The 18,962-nt window shown below is 42.5% G+C and overlaps 1 protein-coding gene across 1 annotated transcript in view; it reads left to right on the forward strand.

Moving 5' to 3' along the window:
• MMGT1 (membrane magnesium transporter 1) overlaps positions 1-5,936 on the forward strand; it is a 321,921-nt gene extending 315,985 nt beyond the window's left edge. Inside the window, exon 8 of the mRNA XM_044057310.1 lies at positions 5,793-5,936. Within this exon, the coding sequence (XP_043913245.1) occupies positions 5,793-5,936 (144 nt within the window). The remainder of the gene's footprint in view (positions 1-5,792) is intronic.
• Positions 5,937-18,962: the final 13,026 nt, after the last annotated feature.

Consider the following 18,962-nt stretch of genomic DNA (forward strand, 5'->3'; position numbering starts at 1 on the left):
GCCTCCTAGATTTAGCAGGCATTGGCCTTCTAAGAATTGGTCCTTTCCTGTCTCTTCCAGGCCTTCTCAGTCTAAACCCAGGAACAGCAGACCACCTAGGCTGCAGTCTCAAGGTACCCACAGGCCTAAGCAGTGGGGGGCTCCCACTTCCAAAGCTGGAAGTAGTAAGACACTCTGTATGGGAAAATGTCACAATGACTTAACCTTAAACTTTCTAAGCCCTGCTCAACTGCCTGCTCCCTTGGGGGGTGGGGGAGATCACCCTACATGTAAAAAACTGGGAACTCATTACCCAGGACAAATGGGTTTTAAGTATAGTTTTCCAAGGATACAGATTCCACTTCCACACCTTACCAACCCCAAATGTGGTTGGCCTGACCTACCCCCAAATCAGTGGGCAGAGGCTCAGCAGCAAGTTTTCTCTCTTCTAAGTATCAGAGCTATTCAGCCTGTCCCAGCAGAAGAAAGGGGACAAGGTTTTTACTCAAGAATTTTCCTGGTACCCAGAAAAGACAGCTCCTGGCATCCTGTTTTGGACCTCTCTGTTCTAAACATCTTTTTGGAAATCTCAAAATTCAAAATGCTAACACTTCTACAGCTGCTTCCTGTGGTAGGCAAAGATGCCTGGTTGGCAACCTTAGACTTGATGGAAGCTTACCTGCACATTCCAATAAGGGAATCTTGCAGGAAATGCCTACGCTTCAGAGCAGGCTCCATGCACTGTCAGTTCTCTGCACTTCCCTTTGACTTATCTACTGCGCCCAGGGTATTCACAAAGTGTCTAGCTCCAGACATTGCATTTTGCAGGCAAAGAAATATTCAGATATACCCATACCTGGACGATTGTCTAATTCAGGCAAAAAGCCAGGACATGCTACTAAAACATCTGGCATTTGTAAAGAAACTTCTAACCTCACTGGGGTGCACCATAAACAAAAAGAAGTCTCATCTAGTACCCTGCCAACAAATTGTATTCCTGTGAGCAAGCTTGAACACAACTTCCCCAGGTGGTTTTACCTTACGTCAGAGAAACACGTTTATTTGACAGCCTACTTCAAACTACTGGCCACAAAGACCCGGGTATCTGTAAGGAAAATCCTGCAAGCTCTGGGGTTCATGGCCTCTTGCATTCTACCAATTCCATATGCAAGACTGCATATGAGGAAACTACAATGGTATCTAAAAAGCCTATGGTGTCAACATTCTCAGGACCTGGAATCCATAATTCCTGTCATTCCTTGCATAAAGACAGAGTTCCTTTGGTGGGCAGAGGCCTGCTACCACAACAAGGGGCTCCCATTCCCTCTACCCCCTGCCTCCCAAACCCTAACAGGTGCATCAGACTATGCATGGGGGGCTCACTTGGCAGGGCAGTGCATTCAAGGCAAATGGAACCTGAGTCGGATGCACCTACATATCAATCAAAAAGAAATGTTGGCTGTACAGAATTCCCTGACAGCCTTCAAGGACCACATTCTTCCAGGACAATTATTGGTAAAGACAGACAACACCACTGTCATGTGGTACATAAACAAGAAGGGGGGAATCCACTCGTACCCTCTCTGCAGACTAGCCATGGCTGTGTGGAACACAACCTTGAGCTACCAAGTGCACCTACAAGCTCAGTTCCTGCCAGGCAAGCTAAATTCACTAGCAGATGACCTAATCAGAAATCTAATGGACCCAAACAAGTGGAAACTGGAACCAAAGATATTTAACCTTTTGAGAAAGAAATGGGGGGATCCAAAGATGGACCTGTTTGCCTCCCCTTAGAACTACCAATTGGACAAATTCTGCACAAGGACTTCCACAGTCAAGCTTAGAAAGTGGATGTCCTGTTCTTCACCTGGGAAAGTCTCTCAGTTTATGCCTTTCCCCCTCTGCCTCTGCTCTCGAAAGTTCTGCTAAAAATCAAACAGGACAAACCAAGGACAGTACTGATTGCACCAGACTGGCCATGCCAACACTGGTACCCCCTCTTGCGCAGTATGTCACTGCTGGAACCATGGCACCTGCCTCAGACCCCTTCCCTGCTGACCCAGCAGAAGGGCCAGATTCTGCACCCTCAACTTCAAACCCTGAACCTTGCAGCCTGGCTAATTCCTTGAGCTCTCCAGTAACATCCCTCAGTAAGCAGGTGCTAGATGTCATTCTGGAGGCAAGGAGGCCTAGTACTAGAAAATCCTTGGCTGAAAAGTGGAAAAGATACTGTTCCTGGAGCCAGGCTCAGGGTATGGGCACAATGGTGCCCAGCTTACTGCATATTCTTCAGTACGTAACAAGAGATGCCCCACAAGGGCCTTTCCTTCTAGTCAGTTAAAATTCATGCCTCTGCCATTTCAGATCATTATAATACTGAACCCACCCCTCTTCTCTCACCCCCTGCTAAAGCAATTCTTCAGAGGGGCCAAAAATTTAAGACCACCCAGGAGAGCCCATACTCCAACCTGAGACCTTAACTTTGTATTGGAAAAGCTCACTCTACCTCCTTTTGAGCCAGCTGCAACTGCAGAGTTGAAATTCCTTTCTTGGAAAACAGCCTTCCTTCTGGCCATCACTTTAGCAAGAAGAGTGTCTGAATTACAGGCCCTCATGGCAGTGGAGCCACTCCCCTTCCATGCAGACAGGGTGTCCCTCAGGACCAATCCTTCCTTTATGCGCAAGGTGGTGTGTAGTGTGGTCCTTATCAGTCCATTCATTTGCCTACTTCTTTCCCAAATCCACAAAACAAAGGAGAACGAATACTGCACTCTTTGGACATGCACAGGCAACTTAGACTTTATTTGGACAGGACTAAGCCTGTTAGAAAATCTGAACAGCTGCTAGTTGGCTTTGCTGCAGGGGCAGAGGGGAAGGCTATTTCAAAGCCAACCATTTCTAAGTGGCTAGCCCATTGCATTCATTTCTACTATAAGCACCATGGAAAACCTACCCCACAGGGGATAAGATCACATTCCACCAGGGCTGCATCTACCTCTACAGCCTTTCTCAGAGGTGTCCCTACCAGGGACAACCTAGAAGCTGCTACCTAGAGCTCTGTACCTATCTTCACCAAGCATTATCACATGCCTATTTTTTCTAAATCCAGAGCTGGTTTTGCCACTGCAGTTTTTCAGGGCTTAATAGCTGGTCCGAATGCTCTCTAACTTCCTCCTCCCTTCCTTAGCTTTGGGAATCAACTCAAATGTAATGACTGCAACAGTGAAATATTAAGAACATAGTACAGTTGTGTACACTTACCATAAATGTAGATGTTAGAGTGTATTCACTGTTGCAGTCCTGGTTACCCTCCCACCAGCCCCCTCCATTCCCCTGACTTCTCTTGGCAGTACTTTTCTTCTTATTTAGTGTAGCTTTCTGGTGTATTTGCTTTTGTTGGAGGTGTATCCTAACATATAATTGCTTTCCATTATGGGGGCACCTAACATCTGGGCAAGAAAAACTGATGTAATGGTGTCAGCTGCATGTTTTATACCCCTGACGACCTGACATCATAGAAGAAGAGACAGCATCCAACGTAGGAATCCAAGACTTTGATATTCAGGCCGGCTGAGGGCTACCTGCAGGCAGATGACCCAAGTGTAATGACTGCAACAGTGAATACACTCTAACATCTACATTTATGTAAGTGTACACAACTGTACTTTGCTACATGTTGCCTCAGGATGCCCAAGTTCACCAGGTTAGTAGGAGAAAGCACAGGGAACTGACCTTTAGACATTCCTGGAAGGGTGGTCATTGATAAGTACTGGATCTGTTTTCTTGTAGAATGTTTAGTGCTGGTAGCACTTTTGTGTGCTACAATAATTGCTGCAAGAAGTCTGGTAAAGTGCTAGACTGATAAGCTAGTATAAGTGCAGGAGAGGAGAGAACTAGTAGATCTAAGGGAAAATTGAAGAGCAGACTCTGGCACCCCTCAGAAGCTTAAAAACAGTCCTGGATACACCAAGTCTGTATCTGGACTAGACTATTTACAGGAAAGGCGGGAAACAAGCCCAAATGCAGGCTTTTAAACCAGAAAGTTGAGAGAGATGAAAAAACTGTCCAAACAGCCAATAAACTACAATTTCTGGGCCAGGAACCACCACTCTTGTGGTAGATAGGCTGCCTAGTGCTTACCACTCCCACTGATAAGCTAGAAAGCTTCCCTCCAACACAGAAAGGGTTGGGGGGGGGGGCTCAGAAGCTTACAAGCAGTCCTGGGTACAGCAAATCTGTATCTGGACGAGATTAGTTGCAGGAAAGGGAGGAAACAAGTGCAAATGCGGGCTTTTAAATCAGGACGTTGAGAGAGATGGAATAACTGCCCCGACGGCCAATAAATACAATTTCTGGGGCAGAAACCACTCCTTATGTGGTAGATAGGCTGCCTAGTGCTTACCACTCCACTGATGAGCTAGAAGGCTTCCCTCCAACACAGAAAGGCTTGGGGGCTCAGGAGCTTACAAACAGTCCTGGATACAGCACATCTGTGTCTGGACTAGAATAGTTACAGGAAAGGGGGGAAACGAGCTTAGAATTTTTTTTTTCTTTTTAGTAAAGTGGAAAAGGAGAAAGCTGGAACAGAAGATGATTCAAAGTTAAGATTCTAAGTGGGTTGACCTTCTCAAATGTTCTCTCTCTTAGGTAGAATGAACTCATGACACTAGACTGGGAGGTATGTCCCAGATCAAATATACAGTATGGGTGGGCAACTGCAAAGCCACCAAGTATAAGAACAAGTCAATAGGAAGGGTGAGTGGGAAACTATTACAGCTACTAGCTGTAGCCACTAAATGAAAGCTTTAAACAAAGTAGCAAGGAGACTCGAGAATTCTTTTTAACTGCAAACAAATAGGTTATATGATACCTGACTAGATCACAGAAACTGCAAAAAAATGCACAGAAAGGCACAGACAGAGCACTCACAAACAGAAAATACAACTCTCAGTATGAAAAAGCAGTTTCCAGTTAAGTAATTCAGTAAATATGCAATTAAGAGTAATGAAACCATATCTAGCAATGATAAATACAGTTAAAACACTACATAAACGCAGTGAAACAGTAAAAAAGATTTATAACCGTGTAAAATGTAGTAGATTAACTGTATAGCAGAATTATAAGTGTTACAGAGGTGCAATTCAATAAGTGTAAGAAATACTTAGTCTGCTCCTGGAATCTTAAGGAATTTCTGCATCCTGAAGCAAAGGAGCTCTGTTAAGGTAAATACATAACTTTTGCTAACTTGCAAATGTTGCAAGGTAGGGTTGCGTGTGTGTGTTTCTCCTTGTAGTTCATTTAAAGCCATGTGTGGGGGATTGCAGCTGAACTTCAAGCTCGGTAGCAGAAATAAACGGGAATTTTTTTCTCTCTAGTGTTTGGCATCCTGAAACAAAGGAGCTCCATTTGATAACATTTTTTTTCAATGCAGTTCTAAAAAAATGTATGCAGAGGGCTGTTCCTACTTGCCTTCAAGTTGTATAATCTTTAATGTGTTGTGAAGTATCTGTTTTCTTGCTTTTTAATATTGCTAGCATGCAGTTGTGTAAATCTGCTTTGCCTGAAGCCTTGTATAAGACATCAAAATCCTCTAGGCCGGAGTAATGATGTCCTCAACTGAGTTTCACTTTTTAAACAGCGTTTTTTCTTTCGAATAGTTTATGCATTATTGCTCCATGTGCTTAAGCGTCACTATTAAGCTGTGCATTTAAAGTTTATTTTTAAAAATTAAACTGTTTTTAAAAATTAAGAATCCTTTTTATGAAGAGTAGGCAGAGTATCCATGGTTAATTTTGAATTTTGTTTGTTTACAGATAGTTCTTCAGACACTCTTCGCTTTTTTAATAACGTGTTATGGAATAGTACATGTTGCAGGAGATTTCAAAGACATGGATGCTACTTCAGAACTCCAGAACAAGTATGTTGCATTAAGAACCGAAGTATTGCTGTATGTTTAGTTCACATCTAAGAAACCAGGTTGTAAGCATTTTAAAAGCAAATGATTCAGTTTTTCAGTAAGGAATAAATATAGAATGTTTAGCATTTTGGTTTAAAAATGATAGAGGCATGGTTTTGACTAAGAGAATTCACTGCCATGTGTTGAGTAGGATAGCATTCATCAGTGCATGATGGGCATTCAGCAAGCTTTCATCTAATTTCAGTGTTACCTTTTTTGATGCAGAGAAAGCATCTGACAGAGTAAGCTGGGAGTTATGAGCAGGGCAATGGAAGCATTTGCATATAAGATTAATTAGGAGGATATATGAGGGATCGGAGGCAAAAATTAAAGTCGGTGGGTTCCTCTCTGATTTCTGTTTGAGCAGAGGAACCCAACAGGCCTGTCCTGTCCCCTTTTGTCATTTGCATTATATTTAGAATTATTGGCAAAGAAAATGAAAGACTCAGAAATTCAAGGAAATGGTTGGTATAGTAGTCAAGAAAAGCTGGCTTTTTTTGCAGGTATTTTATACCTGATAAAACCACAAAAGGACATTTCAGTGTTGTGGAACATTTTGAGACAGTTCCACAGCTTTTTGGGATACAAAATTAATGAAGCTAAAACAAAGGCATAAACTGGAAGTTTGCACCCACACAGACATTGCTTCAGCAATTTTTCATATTTACGGGAATGTGATAAAACAAAGTACTTGGGAGTATGGACTAAAACAAATTCTGTTGTGGTAGATAAGGATATGTGGGAAGAGACTAAACAAAAGATAATACAAAATCTGTGAAATCTGCAGCCCTGTTTTATGGATAGCAAGATACAAGCAGTTAAGTTGTTTAGTCCCATTATTTTTTTTTACCCAGGTCAGGCATATTTTTATCAACCAGAGGAAAATTTGTGGATAGCAGTAAAGAGTTGAAGGATTTTATGCGGCAGGGGAAGAAGGCAAGAGTCAAATGGGATAAGATGATCCTTCCAATAGATCAAGGTGGTTTGGGATTACCTGATTTGAAGGGGTATTTCAAAGCTACACTGGTAAGGCTCCTGTACATAGCACAAGCAGCAACCTGTAGTTCATAGTGGAAAGGGATGATGGTGAAAAGGGGAGGGGGAGCTCAAGAAGTGAGAGACTGGGACTTTGGATGCAGATCCGTAAGGAGAATAATGTCTAGAATATTATATTCACAAAGTAGCAGAAAGCATTCGAAGAACTAAGCCAACATGGGAATTGGAGAAAGGAGAGTCTGCTGATAGAGATGACTGAAATTATGGTTACAGACAATAGGCAAGAGGGGGTTGGAGTTTATTGGAGAAAACTGGCAAAAGAACCAAGGTATTGGGAGCAAATAGAGAGGGAAACAAAATGGAAAGAGGCCAAGACTTTATTTGGACTGCAGGCTAGATTGCCTTTCCAATCAAGGACTGATATCGGATTATAATCAGAGAGAAAGAAATAGGGGGATCCTAAGCAAAGGACCAGCACTGGTAGCATTTTTAGTAGACTCTAGAACAGAAGCCACTGTTACAGAATAATTAGAGCATATAAAATATTGCACAATAACTGTAAATTGGAGAAAGGATTGGGAAGAGGGATTAGATAAACAATTCACAAAGAAACAATGGGAGATGTATGTTTGTCTGCCAAATATGCAACAGAATCTGTAAGATTTAGGATATTTGCCTAGAAGTGTTTACATAGGTATTTTTATACTCCCAAGTAGACGCCAAAGAATTTTTCCTTCGGTAGATAGCAAATGTTGGGGGTGTGATTGGGAACATATTTTCTGGGAGTGTAATGAATTGGCCAACGTTGATTTCCTGTGGGTTACTGTATCAGAAATACTGGGTGAGCAAATTGATATAACTAAGGAAATTAAAATGGGGGAAAAAAGGGGTTGAGGATGGATGGGTGTATACAGAATCAAAATTGCCTTGACATAGTAAGGCCTTGGTGAGTCTAATTATGGTGGCTGCTGTGAAGACTGGTAGAGAAGGGGTGAAGGCTGCCAGCCCAGTCAAATAGAATTTGATACATAATTCTGGCATTTGTAAATATAAATGTAAAATACAGGCTTGTGTCTTAAATGTAAAGAAATGCTGTTTCAACAACGTGGCAACATTGCCATCTGCTGTAAGGAAAACTTAAGTCAAGCATTTCTTATTGGTCCTTTGAAATTAAAATTACTTTGTCTATTCCTTTGAAGTTGGAATTTGGAGTCTATCAGTCTGGAGTAAGCATCCTTCCTATTGTTTTAAGGCTAAAGTTAATTACCAAAATTTACACGTGGAATGTCCTTTATTGTTCTAAGTGTAAAAGAATGTAAATGCAGATGTCCTTCAAGGATGCATCTGCAGTCATAACATATGGGTTGTCCTGCCTCAGGCAGCCCTTCGGTCGGCCGGATTCCAAAGTCTAGGTCTGGCCTCGGCTGATGTCGCACTTTCCCCGACGTCAGAGCTTCTGGGGTATAAAGGCATCAGCCGACGCCACTTTCCTCAGCCTTTCTTGCCGCGCGGTGCCCGAAGCAGAAGCTGTTCGCAAGTGCCGGTCGGTCAGATCCAGAGATTTCAGCTACCGAAGACTTCTAAAAAAGCTAAGTACCCCGTTGGGGACTCTTTCTTGCCTCAGCCGATGTCAGACAAAGTAAATAATTGTTTAACTTGTGGGAAACAAATACCTCATAAGGATTTCCATTCTTACTGCCTTCCTTGCTTAGGCCCAGACCACGACGTATCAGCTTGTTTAGCCTGTGCCTCCTTCAACCGACGGACTCTTAGACGTCGGTTGGAGTTTGCAGAAGAGTTTTTTGGATCTGCTTTTGCATATAAAATGCCGTCGGAGACTCCGACTACACATTTAGCCAAAAAATGCAAGGAAAAGGACCGACACTCGCATCCCGCGGTTTCGGCTGAAACCATGGTTAGGCCTACCGCGAGTGTCTCGGTTTCGGCTGAAACAGAGTCCCCGGTTCTTACTTCTGCCGAAATCATACCTCCGACAACCGAGGCCAGAGAGGCCCTGGCTGCGTCGGCTACAGAAATCCCTACCGAAGAAGCAAGTGCACAAGAATTGTCCAACACCATTCCATTGGACATTTCTACTCCTGCACGTGGGGCAGCTAGGCCCCCTGCTTCTATGTCTATTAAGGCCTTCTCCAGAGCTAAAGCAGCTAAAATTTCAAAAGCCTTACCTGCAAAAGCTACTTCTCAGAGACCTCCCTCAAGTTCTCAGATTCTCAGCCTTGCTGAGGACCTTATATCCATGATTAGGGGTTCCCAACCTCACCCAGACATGGCCTCCCACCCTCCTCCTGACAAAAGGCCTAGGACTGAACCCCCTGAACCTCTCTCCTCAGACGGATCTGATTTATCAGACCATCAGGAAGGGCCATATTCTCCTTATGAGGATTCAGATGCAGAAGACTCTATTCCTTCTGCCTCCCCTCCTGAAGAATTTTCTTTTGGGGAAACTTTGCATTCAATGAGGGAACACTTTCAGTGGCAGGGTCAGGATTTCTCTGACTCTAGAAAAAGATTAAGAACCTTTTTACACTTACCACAGCATAGGCCTCTAGCCATACCACCTGTGCTAAATGTAGTTGATGATGCATATAATGATGTCAGTTCCACCCCTGACTCTCTTCCCCCGGCCCCTGCAAAATCTGACAGATATTACAGGGTCCCGGATTCTCACTTCCATTTGTATAAAGCCCATGCTGCAGACCCAGAAACTATATCTCAGGGCCCAAAAGGCGTTGCAGCTGCCACTGCCAAAAAAACCCTACCCTCTGAAAGAGAGTCAAGAGCATTAGAGAGATGGGGAAAAAAGGTTTATACATCTGCTACTCTTTCTGCCAGGGCATTAAACTGTCAATTCCACATGATACAGTACCAGGAATATTTGTTAGATCAGCTAAATAAAAAAGCTTTCTTCTACTGAACCTTTAGACCGAAAGTCCCTTCAGGATTTGGTACACAACTCTCAACAGGTCAGTAATCATTTCTTAAAATGTGGCTACGATGCACTGGAAGCTTCATTTAGATCAGCTATGACTGGGGCAGTAATTCGAAGACATGCCTGGCTAAAAGAGCAACCCTTGCTAGACCATGTCAAGGCTAAACTCCTAGATGCTCCAATGGAGAAACAAAGTTTATTTGGCTCCCCTGCACAGGAGATTCTAAAGAAAGTGGAAGAAAAAGCAAAATCTGTGCAAACAGTAAAGGATTTTCTGCATGTTCAACCTCCGAGGTTCAGCAGAAACTGGCCTTCAAAGAATTGGTCCTTTCCAGACACCTCCAGAGCACAGAGGGGCAGGAATAGACGCCCAAGAGGCAGAGGTCAATCAAAGGGTGCCTACAGGGGTCGTCAGTGGCAGCCTGCCAACCAGAGTAGTAGTGCCACAGCTACAACTACAACCAATTCCACAGGACAGACACAATGACTTTACTCTGATTCCGTCTACCAGGGAACAACTAGAAGCACCCTTGGGCGGAAAGCTGTCTTTATTCTCGAAAAACTGGTATTGCATTACAAAAGACAAATGGACATTGCAAACCATAGACAAAGGATACAGGTTTCACTTCCACACTTTTCCAAGAAGGAGCGGAATGCCAAACCTTCCACCAAACCAGAAGCCAGAGGCTTTAAGACAAATCCACAATTTACTTCAGATGAAAGCTATAGAAAGGGTACCATCTATGGAACAAGGCCAAGGATTTTATTCAAGACTATTCCTTGTACCAAGAAAAGAAAACCAATGGAGGCCTATTCTCGACTTGTCCGCACTAAACACATATCTCATTGTGCCAAAATTCAAGATGCTGACCCTACAGCAACTTCTTCCCACGCTGGGCAAGGAGTCTTGGCTGGTGACTCTAGATCTCAAGGAGACATACCTGCACGTCCCTATACGACCAGATTGCAGAAGACACCTCAGATTTCTTGCAGGATCAGAGCATTATCAATTCTCAGCATTGCCCTTTGGCTTATCTACTGTGCCCAGAGTATTCACGAAATGCCTGGCATCAGTAATTGCACATTGCAGGCTTCAGGGAATTCAAATCTATCCATACCTGGGCGACTGCCTAATACAAGCGGACAACAAGACAAAACTAATAAAGGATTTGGCCCATGTCATGCACCTGTTACAGGCCTTGGGATACACAGTCAACATCCAGAAGTCAAGACTAGTGCCATCCCAAAGGATAACATTTTTGGGTGCGGATCTGGACACAATGACTCAGATGGCTTTCCTCACAGCAGAAAAAAAAAGCAACTACCAGTCTACTTCATGGCTTTGACAAGACAAACTCAGCTCACTGCAAGGAAAGTCGTGCAGGGCCTGGGTTACATGGCATCCTGCATAATCTTGATCCCGCATGCCAGGCTACATATGAGAAAATTACAATGGTACCTAAGGAATGTATGGTCTCAACACAGGCACAGTCTAGAAACCATGATACCAATCATTCCATGCCTGAAAAAGGAATTCCTGTGGTGGGCTAAGGCCTGCCAGTCCAACAGAGGGTTGCCTTTCAACAAACCACAACCAAGGCAGACCATCACCACGGACGCCTCAGACCTAGGATGGGGAGCACACATGGAGGACAAGTGTATCCAAGGCCTATGGTCTCAGGACCAGCTGAACTTGCACATAAACCTAAAGGAGATGCTGGCAGTGAAACATGCAATCGAGACATTCAAATCATTCCTCCAGCAAGGACATCTGCTGATAAGGACAGACAACACCACAGTCATGTGGTACATAAACAAACAGGGAGGCACGCATTCCTACCCTCTATGCCGGATGGCAATGGATCTGTGGAACCTAGGCCTGAATCTCAACATCCAGCTGCAGGCCAAATTCGTACCCGGAAAAGAGAATTCACTAGCAGACAGCCTAAGCAGAACTACCACGGATGCTCACGAATGGATGCTGCATCCAGACATCTTCAAAATCATAACAAGCAAATGGGGAATGCCAGAGATAGACCTGTTCGCCTCCCATCTCAACCACCAACTGAAGAAATTCTGCTCAAGAGTATACCACCCACAAGCCTGGAGGGTGGACTCTCTCTCTTTCAGCTGGAATGCCCTAACAGTGTATGCTTTTCCACCTCTCCCATTGATGTACAAAGTTCTACTGAAGATCAGGGAGGAACAGCCAAAGGTGATACTAATAGCTCCAGACTGGCCAAGGCAGCACTGGTACCGCTACTGAGAAGCATGTCTCGGCGAACTCATGGCCTCTACCCTATGGCCTCTTCTAACGCAGAACAACTTCAAGACCCTGCATCCAAACTTGAAAACACTGCAGCTAACTGCCTGGAAAATTGCTTAAAACAAAACAAAACTGTTTTATCTGAGAGGGTCAAGGACATTATCCTGGAGGCTCGCAGACCCTCCACAAGGAAGACATACTCAGCTAAATGGAAGAGATTCCTCATTTGGAGCGCATCAAAGGGTACAAATACCACACTGGCAAACCTAGCACACATCCTAGAATATTTAGCAGAACTGTTCCACAATGGCCTGTCCTATTCCTCCATTAAGATTCATGCTTCAGCAATTTCACAGCAGAGTACAACATGGATCCACCTATCTTCTCTCACCCTCTCCTCAGACAATTTTTAAGAGGGATCAAAAATGTAAAACCTCCAAGGAGACCCCCTCTGCCTACATGGGATCTCAATTTTGTGCTGGAAAAATTAACATTACCCCCTTTTGAACCAGCAGCATCAGCAGACTTACAGTTCTTATCTTGGAAAACTGCTTTCCTTCTGGCAATCACTTCAGCAAGAAGAGTATCTGAGTTACAGGCATTAATGGCAGTGCAGCCTTTCCTTATTTTTCACCAGGATAGAGTGTCTCTGAGAACCAATCCTACTTTCATGCCAAAGGTGGTATCCAGGGTATCCTTGAACCAAGCTATCCATTTGCCTACGTTCTTCCCTAACCCACAGAACAGGGGGGGGGAAACTTTTGCACACCTTGGATGTACACAGACAACTACGCTACTATCTGGACAGAACTAAAACCAGCAGAAAAACTGACCAACTTTTTGTAGCATATGCAACTGGGAGTGCAAGGAAAAGCAATTTCCAAACAGACAATTTCAAAATGGATAGGAAATTGCATTCGGTTTTGCTACTCTTTTCATGGAAAGACAGCTCCTGAAAATATCAGGCCTCACTCCACAAGAGCCACAGCCACCACTACAGCTTTCCTACGAGGGGTGGCTACCAAGGACATTTTAGAAGCTGCTACTTGGAGCTCCGTGCATACATTTGCCAAGCATTACAATCTACCTTTATACTCCAGATCCCGAGCAGGTTTTGCAACTGCAGTTTTACAGGGAATCTTAACTACTCCATCCTTATCTTAGTACCTCCTCCCCCCAGTTTGGCTATGGTATTCTACCCATATGTTATGACTGCAGATGCATCCTTGAAAGACATAGTACAGTTTTGTACCTACCATAAATGTAGATGTCCGATAGGTATGCATCTGCAGTCAGGATTACCCACCCTCCTTCCCCTCTGTGGTACTCCTAGGGTGCTTACCCCTTCTTCAGCTAGCTGGGGGAATCTATTATGGTGTATTTGTTTGTATGTATATATGTACATATATATATATTGTTTGCTACTGTTTGGAATTTTCAACATTTATCCAAATTTAGCCTTCCTAGAGGGCACCTGGCATCTGGGGCAAGAAACACTGAGGAAAATGGCATCGGCTGATGCCTTTATACCCCAGAAGCTCTGACATCGGGGAAAGTGCGACATCAGCCGAGGCCAGACCCAGACTTTGGAATCCGGCCGACCGAAGGGCTGCCTGAGGCAGGACAACCCATATGTTATGACTGCAGATGCATACCTATTGGACATCTACATTTATGGTAGGTACAAAACTGTACTTTTCTGTGTGGCCTGGGAACCAAGAAAGTGTAAACAAATGATGTAATATTTTATCAGAACTGCAGTTTCGATTTAAACAGTGAGAACCAGAGGTTATTGAGCATTTTTGTCTTTATATCTAACCTCAGCACTCTGCCTGTGTCTTTAAGTAAGTTATTTTAGAAGTATGTTTTCTTCTCGAACTAGCTAGGACTATAAAGATTAGACCGTGTTTTTTTGTTGTGTCAGAACTGTGCTACGGAATTATTTTATGTTTCTATGTGATCTCTGAACTCTTCAATAGCACTGTGGTGTAGTAGTATTATTTTGTGTGTTAAGTATTTATTATTAAATATTTTAAAAACCTTTTACCTGTGGCTGGTTTGTGTAGAGATAAGTAAGCTCTAGAGTACATTGCATGCTTATAAGTGATCCTGAACTAAGCCACTCTAATAAGCCTTAAGACTGATTAGTCACACTTACGAATTGCATAATAATATTGCACAGTAATAATTGGACACCCTTTTAAGGGCTTTTGGGTAGCTGATAATTATTAGCTGGTGGTGACAGTAATTACTACCGTATAGTCTGGGTAAAGGGGCACAGCTGGAGAATGTCAGCCTTTCCCAGGAGTGTCTGTGAAGTTGTATAAATACTTCTGTGTGTGTGTGTGTGTGTGTGTGTGTGTGTGTGTCGGCTACATGGGCAGGGACACGAAGCACTGGTTGAACAGCGAGGTTAGCTTGCCAGCTAGGCTGATGCTTACTCCAGACTCATCGATTCCAAATTCTAACTTCAAAGGAATAGACATAAAGTAATTTTTTTCAAAGGACCAATAAGAAATGCTTGACTTTTCCTTACAGCAGATGGCAATGTTGCCACATTGTTGAAACATTTCTTTACAGCATTTCTTTACATTTAAGACACAAGCCTGTATTTTACATTTATATTTACAAATGCCAGAATTATGTATCAAATTCTGTTTGACTAGGCCGGCAGCCTTCACCCCTTCTCTACCAGTCTTCACAGCTGCCAAGAAAGCAATCCTCTAGGAAATGGAAGTCAAAAGTCTAAACCAACTGTACTAGAAGTAGTGAACGTAGAGGTAAAACAACTGCAAGTGGGACTGTTAGAAAAGAGTAGGAGCAAATTACATGGGAAAAAAGGGAATTGTGGCAGCAGTATATGCAGAGGAGGAATGAGGTTTAAAAAAGATCCGAAATGAGCTATGTAATGTTTGACAGTGACTGGATACATAAGTGATGTATAATGTTTGCAGCTAAAATTGTCAATATAGTTTTTCATTTATAAAAATATATGAATGGCTTCCTTTTGAAGCAAAACACTGTCCCATTCTCTCTTCGTTTAGACACTCCAGGCCTCTACTTAAGATTGTATTTATTTTCATGGCAGATGTTATTTTCTTAGGTCATCAGTGTATTCCACTTTGTTTGCAGTGGATTTCTTTGGGTTAACTGACAAAAAGACAGTTTGCCAGGTTAAATGGCTGATTTCCATGCATTCTTTTGTGCTGCAACCAGAGTGCTCACTAAAACATAGCCTACAGTCACCTGTCTCTATGGTGCAGAGGGATATAGCTTTAAGCAGGAGCCAGGTGACCAAAGTTTGAGTAAAAATGTAGGCACTCAAAAAGATTGGTAGAGAACCAGAAAAGTGAAGCAGTGTGACACATTGGCTTTTTCTGGAGGGTGGGGTGGGTAGTCCACTTTTGGGAGCAATCCAGGTAGGTGCGATTTTACTGGTGGAGACTTTGGAAGCCACCTCCCATGCTCTGGGGAAAGGGCAGGGCTGCTTGATGGCAATGCCCCTTGTGAAGGTGAGGGGGCATCCTTTGCAGTCAGTCCATTGCACGTCCCCTGTCCAGCACTTTGCCAAGTGTACACTGGGATAGGGTTGCATAAGAACAGTCGCAAACCCACCTGTAATGGCTTTCTTAAATGGTGACCCTTCATAGTTTACCATTTCCTAGGTATGGAAAGAAATTCGGCAGATTGCAGCCAGCATGGGAAAGAGAGCATCCAAAAAGTACAGCATACCGATCTTACTTGTAAACCTTACAGCTGGAATATTTGTACCGTTAAACATCCAGACTGTAACAGTTTTGTGGTACAAAGAGCTGTATGATGCATTTCTGCATTTAGTATTTGGCAGTGTGGTATCTTGTGCCGTCACAACAAGAGTGTGCAAGATTTAGCATTATAGCATGTACAGTGTCTTTATGTAAAACGACTTGACTTATAGTTCAAAACTTGTGTGTGCTGCCTCACTACTTGGTTCTCAGCCTTGGCTCCCTATTGGGAGCCCTATTAACTTGCATGCCCTTCCTTTGTCTGGGTGGATCATTACTACAGTTAACATTTCTTATATTCCAGAGAGAGAGAAGTTGGTGAACCTGGCCATATGAATGTATCTGCTCTTTGACAGACTATTTATTTATTTTACATTTATTGACCGGGCTAGTCTAGCTGGATATATTGTCATTTTCAGTAGAGGCCCGGGGAGAAAAGCTCCACATAAATTTTAACAAAAGGTCAAAAATAGACAATCAAATTGACAAATCATCATAAATGGCGAGACAATAAAAAAAAAACAGAACCCAATTACAGGTATACACATAAAAAAATCACATTTCTAAGGATAACAGTATTAGCTGTAATAACATCAAGAACAAGGCATAAAGCAGAGAGCAAAAATTGATTTATAATAATTTATAGAACTAATCTTAGTACCAAAAGGAGAAAGAGAAACTCTATCGTAGGAGAGGAGGAAGGGAAGCAGTTTAAGAAAAGTGAAGGAAAAGTAAAAAGAATGGAAGAGAGAGATTAACAAAGGGGAAAGAGGAAACAGACAAAAACTCTAGGGAGATAGATTGGCGCAGACTCACAAAAGAGAGAAAGAAAAAGTAGTAGGAAAGCTCAGAGTATTAGAAAAGCACAGAAGAGGTAAAAGATTAGTCAGGTTTTGTACAGGAACAGAGCCAGTGGCTTTGGAAGTAATCTTTGATTTTATGTTTAAAGAGAGGTAGAGATGTGGTAAGTGTTATATCACTGGGAGCAGATTCCAGTTCCTTCCTACAGTATTATTGAATAGAGAGTCACCAGAAGAATTATTAGTCTTTGTAATAGTAGCCATAAGTTTACTGGAAGAGCGAAGGGAGTTTAGGTTGTTATAAGGGATTAAAAGTTTAGAGAGTATAGGGGTATTATTGGGTTGGTATAGAATTTTATGGGCAATAGTGAGTTGAGGGATTAACAGAAGGTTTTGAAGTTCAAGCCAGCCTAGAAGTTTCAGGTTAGTACAGTGATGAGTTCTGAAAGGGTTGCCAGTGGCAAAACGGGCAATGTTGTTGTAGCAAGTAGCCAGTTTGTTAAGGTTGGCTTTCCTTAGGTTAGTAAAAATTGGTGAGGCGTAAAGAAGAGTTGACAGAAGATGGGAGAGGGCAATCTTGGCTCTGGATGAAGAGGTTCGGAAAGGTTTAATTCTATATAGGCTTCCTATTTTTCTATTGACTATTTTAATGGTGTTGTTGATATGCTGATCAAAGGAGAGGTTATTATCAGTTGTTATTCCTAAAAGTTTTGTTGTTGGATCAGGGGTGATGAGAGTGGCATTATTTGAGGAGATGGTGAAGTGCAAAGGAGTGGACCGTGTGCTAGGGGAGAAAAGGAGAAGTTTAGTTTTTTTGGCATTGAGGAGGAGGTTACGTCTGGTGAACCACGTTTCTACTGTGTTGAAGACATTTTGAGTAATAGATGAAAGTACATTAGGAGATGAAGCAGAGCAGATAAGTGTGGAGTCATCTGCATATTGAATGCAGGTTGCTTGTGGGATTGCTGAGTGGAGATCATTGATGAACAGGGAGAAGAGAAGGTGTCCTAGAATGGAGCCTTGAGGTACACCGATGGAAACGGGTGTGAGTGAAGAAATTTGGTTTTCCCACCGAACTGCTTGTTGTCTATTGCTGAGGTAGGATGTAAACCATTTAGTGGCAAGATTATCAAAGGAGAGGGATGTAAGAGTGTTAATTAAAATGGACTAGTGTTGCGTCATGTGTGTTACATCCATTGCCACCCATGATGGGTTTTAGTTTGTAGGAGCTTGGAGTAAGATAAAGGGTCAATTTGAACTGAAGTTGCTAACATTATGGCAAGACGCACACTTTAAGATGGTAGCACCCCTCGGTAGTAAGGTACTCATTTGGAGTCTGCCACTTGCTGTTTCATCTTTCATCAAGACAGAATGCATCCTTGCATATTGCTTGATCACAACTGTGTCAAACTGTTGAAACTAGTACTTGGGGGATGATATACTTCTGCTTAAATTTTTCATTTTGTTAAATGAGTTAACCCCACTAACCCAGTTGCCTATTTTCTGGAAAGTTATTTGTAGTAAGTAAGGGATGTTTGCCCAGGACACTTTGGAAATTTTCCTACTTTTGGGAGGAAACACCAGCAAGTTTTTCTGAATGAACAAATGCTGATGGAAACTCATCAAGCATGGCAGAATGGAGCGAGACTGCTTTGAAACAAGATGTTGTGAAAGCCTTAGAGTTGAAAATGCTGACAATGCTGACTGTGGTGATGTAGTAGGAACAGCAATAGTGAGTGGAGGTTTAGATGACCCTCTCAAAACCCAGATACCAGAAAATGAGTCTAATATTAGCAGCCAAGATACTTGAAGTGATATTGCTGAATGGACATTTCCACTAGACACCACTGAACTGAGGGAAGTTAAGGCCTTTTCCGATGTTTCCAGTCAGTGATACAGATGTTTTCGTGTTGGAAGGGCAGATGCAGGGTGACTGCAAGAAATAAAGGAAGAAGACTAAGAGACAGCAGTGCCACAAATTTAAGCTCATTTGACAAAACTAAAAAATTCAATACATCATTTGACAATAAAAGGTATTCGTATTTTTTCTCAATTTTATTTTATTTTTCAAATACATATGAATTAATTCCATATTTATACATCTTAAATAAGTATGTACACTATTTATAGTAGCGTGACACTATAACAGATCTTAATGTATACAGTTACTTTATAAGTATGTCCAATACATTATCAGAGTGTCTGATCAATTATTGTATAGTGTCAGTCAATGTAAGACTTTTCCCAATTT

This window comes from Protopterus annectens, chromosome 15.part0 (assembly GCF_019279795.1).
Source record: "Protopterus annectens isolate FY-2018-M chromosome 15.part0, PAN1.0, whole genome shotgun sequence".
In the NCBI taxonomy this organism is placed as follows: Eukaryota; Metazoa; Chordata; order Ceratodontiformes; family Protopteridae; genus Protopterus; species Protopterus annectens.